Source organism: Stegodyphus dumicola, chromosome 6, assembly GCF_044657685.1.
Source record: "Stegodyphus dumicola isolate Sdum_Otavi_A_Nest chromosome 6, ASM4465768v1".
Classification (NCBI taxonomy): Eukaryota; Metazoa; Arthropoda; class Arachnida; order Araneae; family Eresidae; genus Stegodyphus; species Stegodyphus dumicola.
In genome coordinates, this window is record NC_140773.1 from 79,785,228 (window position 1) to 79,803,305 (window position 18,078).

The window sequence follows — 18,078 nt, forward strand, 5'->3', positions numbered from 1 at the left end:
AAAAAAAATCCCATTGTTTAAAGGTAGATTTTATGCTCATATCCTAGTCTAAAATTAAAAGCTGCGAGTCAAAATTAAGGGGGTTGCTCTTAGAAAGCCTCAATTAAAAGTAGTTATATGAAATGTTAATCAATACTTATAATCTTACGGATTAAACACTTATTCCCTATTTGATCACGTGTATGGCAAACAGATATTCGTCATTCATAAAGAAAAGAAAGGTGAATCAAAATTAGTTTTCAAGCCCTATCGCATACATTAGCAATACTTATTCTCGTAATAACAGATACGTATGTGTTATTCTCTTCGTAATTTTCAGTACATATATTTATATTTATAATTAAAAAATGAAAGCAGCGTCAAACAGCTGTGAAAATTATATTTTAAAATTATTATTTAGAAATGCGCTTATAATGGTTTTTATATTTATGAAAGATACTTCCCGTTTACTCAGGCTCACTGTATTCAAGTCGATAGGACCAATTGAATGGAAAGATCGATTAATTCATTCCCAAGTTTCAAATCGGATGAATGGACTCGCGAGTAAAATGGCACATTAAAATACGGTCACTGAACTACAGTGAGCTACAGTGATGAAAATTTTAACAAAGGCTTCGTACTTTATCTTATGAAAACAAAATATCAGAATTTAATTAAATGTTTCACTTATTAGAAAAATAAAATATAAATATTTGTGAATAAAAAGAAATTATCTTTAAAAAAATAAAATTTAAAAGAAAAAAATAAAAGAATTACAAAATATTGCAGAAATTACATAAAATGGCGAATAAACTTATTCGGCACAAGCTCGCTAAATGTAAAACAGATTGTACAGTCAGAAAGCTCGCCTTGTCACACAAATGTACTGTTCATCGGGTTTAAAGGTTATTCAGACTAGTGTGCGAAGTTCAGTGAGTAACTTGTATTTTCCTTTGAATGTATAAACTAGCCAAAAAACACTTTAAAAAAATATATATCTCCCCTTATGATCCCTGACACAGCCGTTTACTTTCCCCTTCCGTAATTAACGTCAGTCTCCTGCTCTTGACCGCATTTGCCACGCCACCGTGCATATGACCCCTTTGGAATCAACCGAAAAATGTGTTTTGCATTGATGCAATGCGATACAATGTGTTCTGTAAAGTATATTTATAATAAATGTATTTTTATCAACGTGATGCTGTATTCTGTAATCTGTTTGTGAACCCCAATTAAAAAAATAAATAAAAGTGATTGATGCTGCACGAGATTGTATAAGAGATTAAAGCTGGAATGAAGGAATAAAAGAGAATTATACAGCATTTACAACAAAATATTTTAGTTATTAAAAAGTAGACGGTATACCTTTTGCAGCATTCCTACTCTGAAGATGATGTAGATGGTTGGAATCCTTGTTATTTTTTCACTTTCGCATACTTTTCATTAGCTAATATTTTTTCTTAAACCCTTTGTTGGATTATGTATGTTCATATAAATCACTACATGAAATCTAGAATTCATGTTCAAGATTAAATATTGTTTCAGGGTTTCGTCCTGTAATCCAGCGGTCTTCAAACTTTGTCAACTCACGGAACCCTTAGAATTACAAAGACTTTTCGGGGAACCCCATTCAAACTTTAAACAATGTATCATAAAATAACATTTAAAACAAATCAATCTGTAATAGGCACTTTTTTTTTCGTGGGTATTTCTTTGTTCAACTATTACAAAAGTACAAGTAATAGGCATTTTATGTAAAGACAAAAAGAGTACTTTATTTTTTATTTAGTTTTAAATTTGAATATGACTTTCTTTAAAATACATGACCACAGATGGCAGTTCATATTGTCAAGCACAATAAGTGCACATATATATTTAAATTTTATTTCAATAAAAAGGCTTTAAAGCTTTTTGACTATTTTGTTGCTTCAGGCACAGCGATCATTCGCTTTAAGTCTGTTAGGAATTCGAAACTATGCAGTTTGTGTTACCAAAACAAGTCAAACTCTATATACTCATTAATAGCATTAACTCGTGCTCCAGGTTTCACCTACCCTTGCAATGATATGGGGTATGCTTGCATTTCAAAGATTACTAAATATGTATTTTTAGTTGATAAACGCTAGTCAGCTAGTATGAGTGCTTTATAATTTTTATTTTGACTCACGAAACCCCCTCCCCCCGGAGTTTGAACCCCAAGGTTGCAGAAGCCTGGGGTTCCACGGAATACAATTAGAAGACCACTGCTGTAATCGGCTTCTAAGACTTAAATGTTGGTCATAGTTGAAAACAAAAATCCTTCTACAGCAGGTGACACATTTAAGCTGTGAAACTGATTAATCAGACAATTTTCGAAACCAAGACAAATCCGAAACTGTCAAGGCTGATCCCGAAGTCCAACATCGGTGCTCAAGATGACGAGATTTTTCACACTTCGTGGATTATCTTCAAAACAACCAAACAGACTTTAACGAAATTTTGTATGGACATAGGTTGACATAATGCAAAAAAGAATTACATTGGTTATCATAAATTAAGGAAAAATCACAAAAATCACGATTACTGAAAAAGTAGAATTTTATTAATGTAGAATTTTATTAAACTTACCCACAATATACAACACATAGTAAGGTATCAAATAACATAAAAATAAATTACCAGACCATTATGGTAGTATAGAAATTAGCACATGTATAAAATGAACAAATCGAAGGTGTCAGTTTGCTATATGAAAAGTACCTTCAATATGGAATACGGTCGCCTCTAGAAGGAATACAGCACATATAGCGATGCGTGATGCTTTCAATTATGCGCTCTATCGGTTCCATAGGAAGCGACAGCCATTGCTCTTGCACAAATGTAAGCGCAGCAAGGGTCTGAGGGGGGCGGATTGAGAGCAGTTAGACGTCTCTCTAAAGCATCCCAAACGTGCTCGATAGGATTCAAGTCCGGGGATCGAGGTAGCCACTCCATGCGCATAATTGTTTCCTGTTGAAGATAATCATTTACAATGTGAGCCCTGTGTGGTCTTGCGTTATCGTCCTGTAACAGGAAAGCATCACCTATTGCCCCGGCACATGGGCGCACATAAGCATCAAGTATGAAATCTCTATAAACCGGAGCATTCACGATTTCCGTTGGAAAGACATGGAGGTCTGTGCGTCCACCCAAAGAGATTCCGCCCCAAACACAGACCCTGCCTCTTCCGTATACATCTCTTTAACGGATGTTTGAAGGATGATAACGGGTTCCAGATTCTCTCCATATCAAATAACGCCTGCTATCGCTTTCTAGACTACACCTAGACTCATCCATAAAGAGAACAGCCCTCCACTGATCAGGCGTCCAGTAGACATGTTGTCGGTCCCTCCTATGGCGTAACATGAGGGCACGCAAATGGCTGGTCGCCTCGCATACAAACCACCTTTCTGAAGCCTTCTACACACAGTTGACGTTGACACCAACCTTCCGGTGGCTGCAGCAAGGGAGGATCTAAGAAGAGTCGGAGTAGCGGTTCTGTTCCTGAGTGCACATAATGTCAAATATCGATCATCGGCGCTCGTCGTAGCAGTTGGCCGTACTTGGCTGAACCTCCTAAATGCCGAATCTGTGGTTTGAAATCGCCTCCAAAGTCTATGAACCACAGAAGCACTCACATTTAGCCATCTAGCCTTTTCTGTTCGACTAAATCCTGCCTCTAGTCTCCCATAGTAGTTCTGCAGGCAAATGATGCCTGGAGGTCATTGTTACGAAGTGGCTATCTCAGATTTCTGATGTCACTATCACAGTGAAATATGCTGGCTTGCTCTCAAACATGGACTTTTATTCTCCTCGCAGATGACGTATTCCGAGTGCAGCGCCAATAATTTGCATATTGCAGTTTTATTCAGCTACTCTTACTTGGCAACATATTCAAATTTTACACGGTTTGCCTTATTTTTGAGGGAGTTATCGATATCTTTGTGATTTTTCCTTAATTTATAATAACCAGTGTATCATACAACAGTCGTAGTACACACGCATAAGGTTTATCAGCGAAGTAACATCTAAAAGAGACTTCACAAGATCGAACAAAAAAGAAAGCAAACAGATGAAATGGCGCCCCTCTACAGTTCTCACAACATGACCTGCTAACTGGAAATGTCTTGATATTAAAAATGTTTTATGAGTGCCTGAGGCGGTCAGTTCTACTCTCGTAGCAAGATGATGTCCCCTTTCAACCGGAGGATGTTGAACTGGAAAGGAAAATAGTGGACTTGAAGCCAAAATTCTCCCCCCACTGAAAGAAACAAATGAGAGTAATAGGACACTTAACAACTTTGGTTGGCCAGTTTTCTTCTCCAGTTATCCATATGCACAACTGTCCCCGAATGTCGGATTTCCATAGTTTGAATGCACATTTTGCAATAACTTGCTAAACTTCGCGTATTAATGGACAGCACTTCTTTCTTCGATAGAACAGTCGAACAATGGTGAAATACTGAATTTGATCATGTTTAAAATAAATTACAGTTTAAAATCAAAATGAAAGGGAAAAGTCTTCAGTTTTGTTATGCTATTTCAAACACAAAATTACCAAATAATGCTGAACGGATTTGAGAATGATTTAAAAAAAAAAAAAAAAAAAAAACTGTACTTTAAACTGAAAATAAATGTCTTTCATAAAGATTGACCTAAAACTGAGATACAGCAATACCTCGCATAGTTTGTCTAATCGTTCCATTATTATCCCATGCTGCTTGAAATAGAACTGATTGAAAAACTAAATGCATACAGAAAAAATGGTAATAAGTTCCGCCCCGCCAAAAAAAAATCCTATTTTCTTTCTATTTTTCAAGGGAAAAAATGCAATTTATAAATTTAAATGCCTTTATAACGAATTATTTTTTAAAATGAATATTTATCGCAATTAACCTTTTATTGCCTAAAAATTTCAATCCCGATGTCTGCAGATGTTTTTTTTTGTAGAACTTCGGCCTTTTCATACAGTTCAGACATTTTTCTGTAGCAAAGACTTCATGTTCAGCTTTGGAATCCATTCCCATTACATGCTCTGACAAAGTTTCAATCATGCCAACATTTGTTTGTATAGTTGTTCAGCTGTTTAACAGTCATAATAATGATGGTTTTTTCAATTGCTGTCTAGCGACAGCCGTCAGAGTTCAAAACAAAAAGCCTGAGCATAGGCACAAGCACAGACAATGGGGAACCCCAGAAAAACTAAATTATGCATTGTATCGCATAACTTTAAAATCTTATAAAAAGAAATTTGATGATACAATGAAAAAAATAGATCAGTTACGCACTAAAAATAATTTTGTGTGCTATTTTCTTAAAATTTATTTTTATTTCACTCAATTAAAGTTTAGTTTGATTCGAAATTTTTAATAAGAACTACAATGAATACGGACTTTTATTAATTAGCATCTACACGGCAGCCTGCATTTGGTAGTTCTACATCTTATTATGTAGGTCTGTAATATCACTCTTCCCTAAGAATTCGTTTAATACAGTAAACTGACACTCCATCTATATCAGAGATTTTGAGTAGTTTGAAGAATTCCAATTTCTTTTATTAAAATTTATTCAATTCAGTGTCTAATAAGATCAAGAACTTAAGAAGGCCTCTATAATCGATTGTGCATGTATATACGCAAAAAAATATAATTGCATCTCTTCTAGTATTCATATTTTAAAAATTATTGCATGAGAATGAATGCTATTAAAGGTGAAAAAAGAACTGAACAACAAGAGCTTTAAGGCAGACTATTTCCCATTCCAACTTTTATTTAAAATCCAAAATGGTATTTTCTCGATCGATGAACAACACGATGAAATTTCGATTTTTACAATTCTTTTCTGTAACTTGGAGCAAATTAATAGAGTTGCGCTGCTTTGGTTAATAGTATATCCAACAGTGAACTAATTTTCTGAGGGCGAAAGCCGTGTGTATATCCATCATTATGCTTTTCAATGCACTTAACGTAGCTCTGAATATGTATTTTAGATAGTTCTTTCACCTTAGGTCAAATGTGGCCAAAATTGCCTCGACAAGAGCCGCAGCTATATAACTACAAAGAGACAAAACTAGAGGATTGTATTATTTTAAAAGCAAAAGAGAGTTTGTGATTAGAAAGAAATATTTCAAATAAACCAACAGGTTATTTCATAGTTTATTAATTAATGCTACTGTTCATAAACAAAAATAAATAATTTTTATTGCTGTTATCCTGCATTGAAAAGTATTAAACATTTCCGTTCCGCACTGAAAATATTTTATTCGGTTAGAAAATCAAATATCGTAATTCCCGTTTTTATCCGTTCGTAACTGTATAATTGACAACTGATTTTTAAAAGAGTAAACAGAATATGAAAAATTATGTTTTAGTTATACTCTTTAGAATAATAAATGTAGCTTTTAACTCAAGTAAAGAATTTTGTTGTGTTCTGAAAAAAAGAACCGCATATTTTTCTTTACTCTCAATCCGTGCACAGTTTTAAAGAAAGAATAAAAACAAGGGAAGATGGAGATCGCACGGAGAAGAGAAATTTCAAATTAATGCTTGAAAATATTATGTTTAAAATGCTATCAGCTTAGCAGGGTTTTTCATAAAAATCTATCATTTAATTTTTCATGCAGAACTACATGGTGACCAAAATACAGATCCCCACCTAACTCAAATTTATTTGATTTATTCAGAATACACAAAAAATTTGATTATAAGATGCAGTTTATTTCTCCCACTACAATCTATATCTACATACATCCATGATGTAGTAGAGTATAGTAGTAGTAGATGTAGTAGAGTTAGTAGAGTGTATTCTCAACGGATGTCTTTCATGTTGTCTCGATAGTTAATGTCTCTTCTAGAAACAATTTCTCCAATGTCCAGAAACGAAATATTTTGTCTTTCGTTGATTACTTCGCCAATTCAGTATTAATTTAAAGCAATTCAATTATTTAAAGCAAAAATGTGTTCGTTAATTTTAATTATATGTTTCGTTAATAAATCTACTGTTTATTACGAAACGAGCGCCGCCATATGCGGCTCTCCAATCTGTTCCAGCAATTTTTGATGAATTATAAAATTTCCAAACATACTGCAACAAATTACGATCAAAACTTATCAGTGCACATATTTTGCTTTTTTTTTTTTTTTTTTTTTTTTTTTTTTTTTTTTTTTTTTAGCAGCTTATGATAAAGCAATAAAAAGAGGATGCTTTAGTGGACATTTAAACGGAAACTGCTGCCATTCACGTTAAACATGGAGAAAAATAACAAAACGCCTTTGCAGCCAACTAACTTGAGAATCTTGCATTTTTCTGAAAATTTTAATAAATTGAAGTGCAATTTAGGAAGCATTGCTCTTACAAAGTGTATAAAAAGATAAATGGGTATTATCCCTTAGAAACATATTGTATTAGCATTGCTACTCAGTCTTTTGACTGGGTATCTTTTTTCATTAAAATGCTTTGCATAATTAATTAAACGACCCTTTTTTGGGGGGGAGGGCCGGGTACAGTAACATTTTGTGTAGTCTTTCCTTTTCTCGTGAAAAACAGTTCGAATCAATCTTCCAAACCTACCTCACTAGTTCACTGTTAGGCTGCGTTCAGGCGGCGACGTAAATGTCACATAGTCATAAGGAATAAAATGCGGAAGTTCTGTTTACACCTGCGACACAAGGTCCACGTCGTACATACTTAGAGTAGCTTCCAAAGTTGAAAACTTCGAACGTTATGCCAAAGAGTTACTCATTTTATGCCAAAGAGCCCTAAACCAGATTTTGTGACGTAGTACAGACTGGCTGTCTGGCAACGCATAAGTGGCTTAAATCACTTATCCCCTTTATACCGTCGTCAGAACGCAGCTTTATAGTTCAGTGTAAGAATTTTTTTTAATTGCTTTGTCTTTAAAGCTTTAACAATTCATTAATGCTGACTTCAGTTTCTGTATCTAACCTTGAAATATCAAATAAGTGATTGAACTAAAAAGTCTGAATGTAACCGTTTGTCATACATGTTACACTTGCGGCTTCGATTAATTTTAAATAATTACAAATCATAACATATATTAATGAAATAATTTTTATAATTTCTGTTGTGAAATTTAATTTAATTAAATAACCTTAAATTAAATAAAAGTATCATCTTCCAAGAATAAAATTTGAAAGCTTTACCTTTGTCTTTCCATTTTAAAGACGTCAAGCAAGTTGAATGAACTAATTACTTTTAATACTTATTAAAGAAGGGAGTTATTTATAAATTCACGCATTTTAGTTTTCTTCAAGTTAATTTATCTAGATTTTTTTTTTTTTTAAATTACAAAGAGTAAAATTTTTTCTCTTTCAAATTCAAGGTTATTTTGCGTATTCAGTTTTTAAGCACGATCAAAATTGCATAAATTGTATTGCATACTGAGTAATTTCATTTAAACTATGATCAAACGAAGAAAGTGCAAGTAGTCTTCTCTGCACAAGTTGGTTCTATTAATTAATATGATAAATTTAGCAAATGGTTGCCAAATGTAAGCCAAATGAAGATACTGGATATAAGCAAAAGTTAGCCTCCAAATAAAGTGGGCAAAATTGGGAGGGGAAGCGTTTATTTATTTTTAATCTGTTTTATTTCTCCTTCTGTATGGGAAAAGAAATTTCAGTTCACTCAAGATTACGCCTATGTGGACGAGCATAGTCTCCATAAAAATGAGGGCCAGTTGCACCCCTGAAAATGCCTTGCTTCATCCTGCACATAAGTACTGGGAATTATACTGTTGCATATTAATACGACTTTGCAGATTAACCCTAAAGATAATTTTTGCAATGCATCATCATTAGTATGAATAAATTAGGCAGCCAAATAATAATAATATTGAGTTAAGTGCTGCTAACTCTAGATGTCCACATACTGATGATGATGGGAAGGAATTCAGTCTACATTTTTATTCGCAAATAGACAATACAGTTACAAAAATGTAAACAGACAAAAATTTATACCTGTACAAAGATTTAAACAGAGGAAAAACTGCTTATTGGTTTTATTATTTGTCTTTTTATTTAAAAAGATTTTATTTTATTTTATTTATTTATTTATTTATTTATTTATTTATTTTTTTTAATTTTCATTCATAAACTAGATTTCTGGAAGGAAGAAAATCCTTTAAACTGATCTTTTACGTTAATCTGTGATGCCCACAACTCATAAATGTAGTTTAACACTAAATTACAAACTTTTACTTCCTCTTGCCGCCTCTGTTTGAAGGAACATTTGTCAGCAGTCAAAAACTATTCTAATGCAGTACAGTTCTAAATTCCAAAAAAGAATAATTGTACTTTCTTTTGAAATGTAAGCGTCTTTCAGGAGAATTAAAACCTACAGGAAGTTTCTTACTATTATTATTAAAAATTTAGTACGCGTTTCTTCCATATAATTCCTTTCATGATTAATTCTCACAACAGTTGTAAGATGCGCGGGAAATATCTCAATACTAGAATAAAAGATGCATCACAAATTTCCAAAATTTAAAGCCCTTTTTTTAACACTGGCTTGCTTATTCTGTCAGCAATCTGGCAGTTATTACTTCATTAAAAGTTATTACTTCATTTATTCATTATTCAAAATTTATAATTAAAAGGCATTAGAGATTATTGATGAGATACAGTGTTACGGAAAGGCGCGGCAAGATAAAGGAAATGGCTCTAATTAATCCACTCTTCCAAGACAAGACAGAGGTGCCACACATAAGCCTATTCTTCCATTTATTTTGTGACCCCATTTTCGTCGTAAAACCTTCGGGTGAGGTCAAAATCTCTGCACACGCGTCAACAAACTAAGTTCCCTCTTCATGGATAAATTGCCGGAAGGGGAGTTGTTTCTATAGCCCCCCACCCACCAATGAAGTATGTGGGTGGTGATGCAGTGAAGAATTCCCTCCAGGAGGTAAGGCATTTCCTTACTGAGAACATTATTCTTCAGGAATGAGTTATTCATCAGACACACCTTTTAACCTATATGCTGCTGTATACTCATATAAAGAACATCATGCCTTCCATAAAAGTAGGATTCTATATGAAGAACAGGATTGAGCATGATTGACATACAAAGCTGATGTCATTTTCTAGGTAGACAAAAAGAAACTTCCCTATCAGTGAATGAGACATAGCAACTTTTAGTGTTTTATTATAAAACAGTAGTAAGTTAGGACACTTCCTGAAAATAAACAGCTTGCAAAGTATATGTCAGGTAAAAATTTAAAACTTTTGTTCTTTACTCCGTGCAGAACATCTTCGTTTCTCAAAAGGTTCCATTAAAAGAATAAGTGACTGCAATCTAAATGAAAATATGAACAAAATATTACGTTAGAATTATGTAGCACCCAGACGGTATAACGGTTAGTGACACTGATTGCCATACCAATGAGCCCAGGTTCGATACCCAGAGAAAGTATGGATGTCTGTAAATGTATCTGTACGGCAAAAGGGGCACTCAAAATACACAAACAGGCGAAAGTTCTCTCGAGTAGGTGGTGGAAGAGAAAAGAGGTGACAGACCCTCGTAACGTTCCCTGGGTGTTATCCATCAAAACTGGGGCGGCAATCTTGACAGTTAATAAGGCCCGACGATACCTAAACGGTCGATCACATATCTGAGCTGCGGAGTCGGTTCCATGTATCGACTAGCTCCTTCCTCTATACAAGTTTTTTCAAATGAAGAAAAACTGGTTTTTTTTTTTTTTTTTCCCCCGACAAAGAGCACTTTCAGTTGTGTTAGATATTATCCGTTATGAACGGCCCTTAATGTAACTCCGGGAATGGTTGTAGGAAAAAATGTCACCCGGAAAAAAGGGAAACGGAAAGAATGTCCCCGGAAAATAAGGAACGGAAAAAAATGTCACCCTTCGTTTGCAATAGAAAATATAAGGCATGCTTAGAAAGATCGCCAAGCTGGGTGATAAAAGTTTTATCTTACCTTAAAACCTCCCTCAAGAGAGCCCGCTATAACCCTGCCCGTTAAATTAGAATTCGGGAGGTTCACCCAACTCCAATTTGGCGAGATTTTAGAGTTCCTTTTTTCCGTTTCTTATTTTCCGAGTGACATTTTTTCCGTTCCTTATTTTCCGGAGACATTCTTTCCGTTTCCCTTTTTTCCGGGTGACATTTTTTCCGCACACCAAAAACAAAGTCGAGTGGTGTGACATCCAAAGAACGAAATCGGTGTGCGCCAGCGCACTTTAGCAGAAAAGAAGAAACGCTGTACGTTATAAAATGTTGAAAGGAGAGCTACTTGCAACTTAATTGAACCTTACAAATTAAACGTGCTAGCAATTATTTACATCCAGATACATGTGAGCTATTTATTATAAGAACCTATAGTTGAATATATAAGAATACCAACGTTTAGAAAAATATGCACCAAATTCACATTTATAAAAATTCATTAAAACGGCGAAAGAACGATGTTATGTCTGTTGGTGAAAAGTACAACAGTCGAAGTGTGGAAGGCTTATGACATGAGATAATACTATATTCTGCACTGAGATTCCCGCCGTTATCTTTTTATGCTGAAAGATACTATGCGTTCACATCCGTCAACAGTGCAACCTGCTTAAGCACGCGCTCTGGCAAGTAGGCAAACAGCTCACTCTACCAGCCTCGCTCCATATGAGGATGTGGACGAGAAAGGAGAATTAAAATATTCGCCCGAAGTATCGCGGGGAGAATGAAGAAGGGGGAAGATTTGAAAGGGTGGGGTGGCATTTCCAGCTTCGGTGGTGGGCGAAAGAGAGGAAAGTAGGGGAGTGGGAAGCATGACGTAGTCGAGGGACCACCCCGATCGTGAGGCGGGTGGTCAATATCAGGCGCAGCCTAGAGCTATCCATCGGTTTATCCCACTAACGTTGGAGCTCTTTGATCTAATGAAATCTGTTTCTTATTCCCAGCCCCCTCCTCTCTACGTGAGTACAGCTTCATTCAAGCCGATGAGTGGTCGGAATGAGTTTCTTTTTACTACGAGCGAAACCCGAAAACTAGAAGCACGTACAAGAGTATATGAAACTACTTTTTATTTCACAAGTGGAATAATAAATACCGAATATCTTAATTACGCGCGGCGTTGACAGTGGAAAGAAAATTTTGCAAGTGATAGATTGGCAACGCGTATATCCGTTGATTGTATTATATCTTACCACTTTAATGAGCACTAAATTCAAATCACTCTATTTCTGTATCATATAATCTAACGTATCTCTATACCATTTGTAAAGCATTAAAAGCTGTTCGCATTTTTGTAGAATATTTAGCCAAACTGGACACCATAACACCAAACTGCCAAAAGTAGTAATAAGAGAGATCTTTTCTCAATATGTTACAAAAGATACTTTAGAAATAATTTCAGTCAAATAAAAATAATAAATACAGGTGCCGGATGTATGTGTTGGAATCTATATTTGACAGTTTCATATATAAATTGATGGAATTCTTTAAAGTATTTTGCAAAACAGAGGAAACTATAAAAGAACTTCAATGCAAAACTGCCTTGCTAGTTTAGAAACAGATAGCTCCCAGCCTAATATGAATTTAAACGGTTATTATATTTATCTTGGTCAGCTTCCAGGAATATAGCTAATTCCCTGTTTCTGATTATACAGGGTATCCATAATTTATTCACTAGATAGAAATATGCTTTAAATAATACTAAATGATAGATAGGGAAAAAAAGGGCTGAATGAATTTTATTTAGCACTCTAGAGAATTTAATATTAATATACTTCAACATGAGCACCACTAGTTGCTCACAGAATATGAAGACCATTTCCGATTTAGACAATATTAAGAGTCACGGTAGCTGTTTCTGTGGTGATTTGGTTTTTTAATTTATCGATGCTGCAAATCTCTGTAGCATAAACTCGGTTCTTCAAGTATCCCCCCCCCAAAAAAAAAGGTTGTAGGAAAAAATGTCACCCGGAAAAAAGGGAAACGTAAAGAATGTCCCCGGAAAATAAGAAACGGAAAAAAAAATGTCACCCTTCGTTTGCAATAGAAAATATAAGTCATGTTTAGAAAGATCGCCAAGCTGGGTGATAAAAGTTTTATCTTACCTTAAAACCTCCCTCAAGAGAGCCCGCTAAATTACAATTTGGCAGGTTCACCCAACTCCAATCGGCGACATTATTTGGCGAGATTTTAGAGTTCCTTTTTCTCCGTTTCTTATTTTTCGAGTGACATTTTTTCCGTTCCTTTTTTTCCGGGGACATTCTTTCCGTTTCCCTTTTTTCCGGGTGACATTTTTTCCGCACACCAAAAACAAAGTCGAGTGGTGTGACATCCAAAGAACGGGGTGGCCATGAAATTGTCCACCAATTGTCTACCAATCTAACGATCTGAGAATGTTTCATCATATAATGCACATGCATAGTCCAATGACAGGGCGCATCATATCCTGTTAAGAAAATACATTTCCTGCATTTCTTCTAATTGCAGTACAACAAACAATCTCAGCACATCAAAGTTAATGTCTGAATTAATTGATGACTCTGGAAAAAAAGGGACCAATCACTTTGTTATAAGTTAGTACCCGCTAAAACGTTAACAAAAGAGCTACCTCGAGCAGTTTCCCTTACGCAGTGTAAGTTTTCGAATAACCAAATCCTGCAGTTATGTTAATTAACCTCTGCTGCAACAGGAAATGTTGCGTCATCACTGAATACGATTTTTTGAAGAAACTGATCATTTGTTGACAAATCTCCAACTTATATACAGTCGCATATATATTTATACGCAGTCGGTTTCAACCATTCAAGAACAATGCTATGAACAGTCGACCTGGGAATTCCCGTCTGCAGCCTGGCACTACGAATGGATTTATTGGGACTGCGCACAAACACATCTCGAACGGCGGAAACATTTTCATCACTGGCGTTTAGCCTATCTGCGCCTCCTTTAAACAAAACATGCCCGGTTTTTTAAAAATGTTTCAACAAATTTTTAATTGATCTCTCCATTGGTGGAGAATTATAAAATTCATGTCAGAATCTTCTGTGAACTGCTTCCGGAGATTTTATTTTCCATGACCTTAACAGAGAACGCACATCGCTTTTTCACTAAATGATGCCATTTTGTAAACAAACAAGTTACTTATAATTAAGGTTAAAATAACACGCCGAACAAATATTAATTTAGTAATCATTAGGATTATTTGGAGGCAGACGAGATGAAAAATATGCAACCGCCTTCTCCGGGAATCGAACCACGGACCTCTGGAATACCGGCCCGGCGTGCTACCGTTACACCACGAAGGCACGCTAGTGGGAGAAATACCTTATATACTCCCCTTTTTAAAGGGCGACTAGGGTTTTAGGGGATCTAGTCGCCAAATCCTGGGTGCGGAGAATCATCATTTACCTTTCAGTTCGGGCTCCACTTGTAGAGTCATTAGGATTATTTGGAGGCAGACGAGATGAAAAATATGCAACCGCCTTCGCCGAGAATCGAACCACGGACGTCTGCCGTTACACTACAATGGCATGCTAGGGAAGTGGGAGAAATACCTTATAGTCAAACAACAAAAATCAGCGTTATATTTGCAAATTTTCACAGGGCTAGTTTCGATGGTTTACCGAAACATCAGCCTCAGCTACCAAAGTGCAAATGAACCAGCTTTTAATGCATCAGATTGCGGGTTGGATGTATAAGAAAAAAGAGAATTCAAGGTACTAAGTCAGAGAGTCATTTTTTAATTATAATCAAGAAAACACCATTTATTCATGACAGTTTGAGGAACTTTAAAATTTCAGGGCTAAACCCGTAACGCTCGGAAGGTTAAACAGCCGTTCTTCTAAAAAAGGGGGGAACATAAATGTTTCACACGAGGTTTTAAATTTTAAGGCATCTTTAATTCTATTTTTAAATAACATTTTTCAATAATATATATAACGAATTTATTCTAAGCGTTGAGATGAGTAAATGCTCATCGCAATGGTTAGAATGCTTGGGTCAATGAGCAAATATTTACACCAATTAAACGCCTTGCAAGGAGGGGAAGATTATTTGCAATGTTAATTCTAGAAACGGTAAAATAATCAGTTTTAACGATCCAGAATATCCAATTTAACAAGCCAATTTCTTTACATTTAATGTTAGCGATCATTTTTTACTGATGCTAACTTCAAATGAACAGTAAAATATTACTTTCTAAACTATTATTAAAACAGTTATACAATGCATTCTACATTATAGCTCTAAATTTCAATAAACCGTCTTTAAATCATCCCAGAATTATTAGGAAAAAAGTCGTTCTATATGCATTACCATGTCCCGCCAGTTTGATAAACTGCAACAAAAAAATAATAAGTCTACAGAAAAATACTATAAGCTATTTCTCCCACTTTCTTGACGTGTCTTCGTAGTATGGTGGTCTGCACGCTGGGCGCGTATTCCAGAGGTCCGTGGTTTGATTCCCGGCAAAGGCGCTGCTCATTTTTCATGACTCCTGCTTCCAAAAAATCCTAATGTCTCTACAGTGGCACCCGAACTAAAAAGGTGTTGGATGATGGTCCTCCACACCCAGGATTTGGCGATTGGGTACCCTAAAAACTCCAGTCGCCCTTTAAAAGGGAGTTGTATATAAGGTATTTCTCCCACCTTCTTGGCATGCCTTCGTGGTGTGGTGGTCTGCACGCAGGGCGCATATTCCAAAAGTCCGCGGCTCGATTCCCGGCGAAAGCCTTGCTCATTTGTTATAACTGCTTACAAAAAAATCCTAATGTCTCTACAATACTACCTCCATTTGAGAATCAAGTCTCATATTTGACGTGTAACAAGGAAACCCAGCGCAAATTCTTTCACAAAGAATATTTAGACAACATTCCATAAAAGCTATAAAAGTACGTATATAATATAAAAATAACTCACCCTTTTCATGAAAGACTCTATGGTATGTAAGGTGATAGTAGGCACATAATTTGCAAAATTCTTCATCACTTCTATGAGCCTTTGGGGATTTAAATTTGTCCACTGGACATTGGAATTCAGGATCCTAAAAAAAAAAGTGATATACTTGATAAAATGATTCCTTTCACAGCTATTGATTTTCTGCTGTATGTTTATAACTAGGGTTTCTTAAATTCAGGAATCATAGTTATATCAAATTTGAAGCAAGTGGGATTTCTACAATAGTTCAAATAATACGCAGCTCCTTTAATGCAAAATTTTCCATTAAAGTATGATCCAGATTATCTGACATATCCTCGGCACGAAGCTAAATTCACAAATCTGCAAAATCATTGAGGGCATTTTTGTACCCATGCAGGAAAAAGTTTACAAGATTTATTACAATTATAATTTCTATTATAAATTATAGAATTCCTGATACGCACATATTTTCATATTTTTGACCATCAAGCATGCTGAAAATTAATAAAAACCGCAGAGTTCGCTGTACAATTTGGGTTTCCCGATTTCTCATTAACTTATATTCCTACATTCATTTACATTTGAAATCCTTGAGAATAAAAAACAAATTTACGAGAACAAGCATTAAAAAGTGGCAAATTTCTTACATGCATATCCGGAGAGTATTCTATCTGCAACGCATTTAAAAAACATAATTTGAATTATAATTCTCAACTGTCTTGAAATAACTCGTATTTATTCCACTAATTATCCCTAAACAATGCAAAAAAGGGGGGTGTAATCCGTACCGCCAATACGCATTATTTCTGAAGCAATCTCGGCGATGGACAGAACATGCATGCTCCCGATGCAAGTTTGTCTCCTCCGCACCGATGACAGAAAAATACTATTACGTAATAACAACACCAGTGCACAATTTGCATTGCAGTTCCGCTATAGTGAACGTCATGTATAGTGAAATTAAAATAGTGTAAATTCGTCGTCCGAAGACTATAAATGAATGCAATTCTAGCTCCATACTGCGAACAAAACCAGTCAACAGATCAGTTCAGATAGAGAAGGGAGAATGACAAGGAAAAAATTACAGAAATAAAACAAATCAGCAGGCTCTAAGAGGGAAGAGGAGGATGACGCAGCTGACTGCCACAAATCACTGATCCGAGCGCAAGACAGAATTGTCAAGGGAAGTAAAGTCTGGGAGGGCAGCATCCGACAGTTTTACCACCATAGTAGACGAATGCCTTCTCCCACCATTACGCAACGCAGTCATTGCGTCATGAACAGAGCGGAACAGTGTGAACTACGTTTGGAAGAGTGCTGTTAATTGAGATAAAAGTATCCGGCATAGAGTAATTGTTAATTGTAATGTGATGAGATAATTTGGTAAAAGCAACCGTCATAAGTAAGCCGGCACAGAAAGTGAGAAAGACATCTCCAGTAAGTATTCTTTCAAAGATATGAGTATGATCGAAGAGAAAAGGAATTATCCGTAATTTATAAATCTTTGTAATAAAGAACTACAGAGCAGTTTTCAGCTAATGAACCAGCACTTACAAAGAACGAATTAGGACCGCGAGGAATATTATTTGGATTATTTTGATAGTGCATGCCAAAGAAAAACAACCTGTGCAACTTTTCAAAACTTCGCGATAACATCGCGAGTTATTTGGCGAGAATGTTGTTTCCAACTTATGGGATATCACATCTAACGACGTGTGAGGCTAGCAGAAACTTTTTCGATAAATGAGCTTCTCCTATCATTCAAAGATTCCTAGCCGAAGCATGTTTTCATGAAACTTCGGCTAGCCACGCGGGGCATTTTGCAATTTAAATTAAAACGTTTCGCTTAAAGCTGTATTCCGCGTAGGTTTTCCCCAAAGAAATGGTTTTTGTCGATCAGTCAGATATCTCGAAAGAGAATATTCGCGGAAATGTTTCTTTCGATGCGCTGTTGAGGGAAGGTAACAAATACGACACCGGTTTAAAAGTATGTGACCAACAAACACTTATGACCTTGAGCAACAATTTATATGAGGCATTTTGCGAGGGTAAATATAATTAGTAGGAATGGCAATATTTTGGAGGGGGACAAAAATATCAATCAAACATTTTCGAAGGTTGTAAAACAGAAAAATAAAGCTAGTTATTTTAAAATTTACTCCATGCCCGAAAAAAGTCTTGCCACATTAAC

General features: G+C 35.5%; 1 protein-coding gene across 1 annotated transcript in view; it reads right to left on the minus strand.

Annotated features, from left to right (window-relative positions):
* Window positions 1-18,078, minus strand: part of ptc (protein patched) — a 106,655-nt gene that overhangs the window by 44,466 nt on the left and 44,111 nt on the right. Inside the window, exon 6 of the mRNA XM_035363184.2 lies at window positions 15,888-16,011. Coding sequence (XP_035219075.1) covers window positions 15,888-16,011 — 124 coding nt within the window. The remainder of the gene's footprint in view (window positions 1-15,887; window positions 16,012-18,078) is intronic.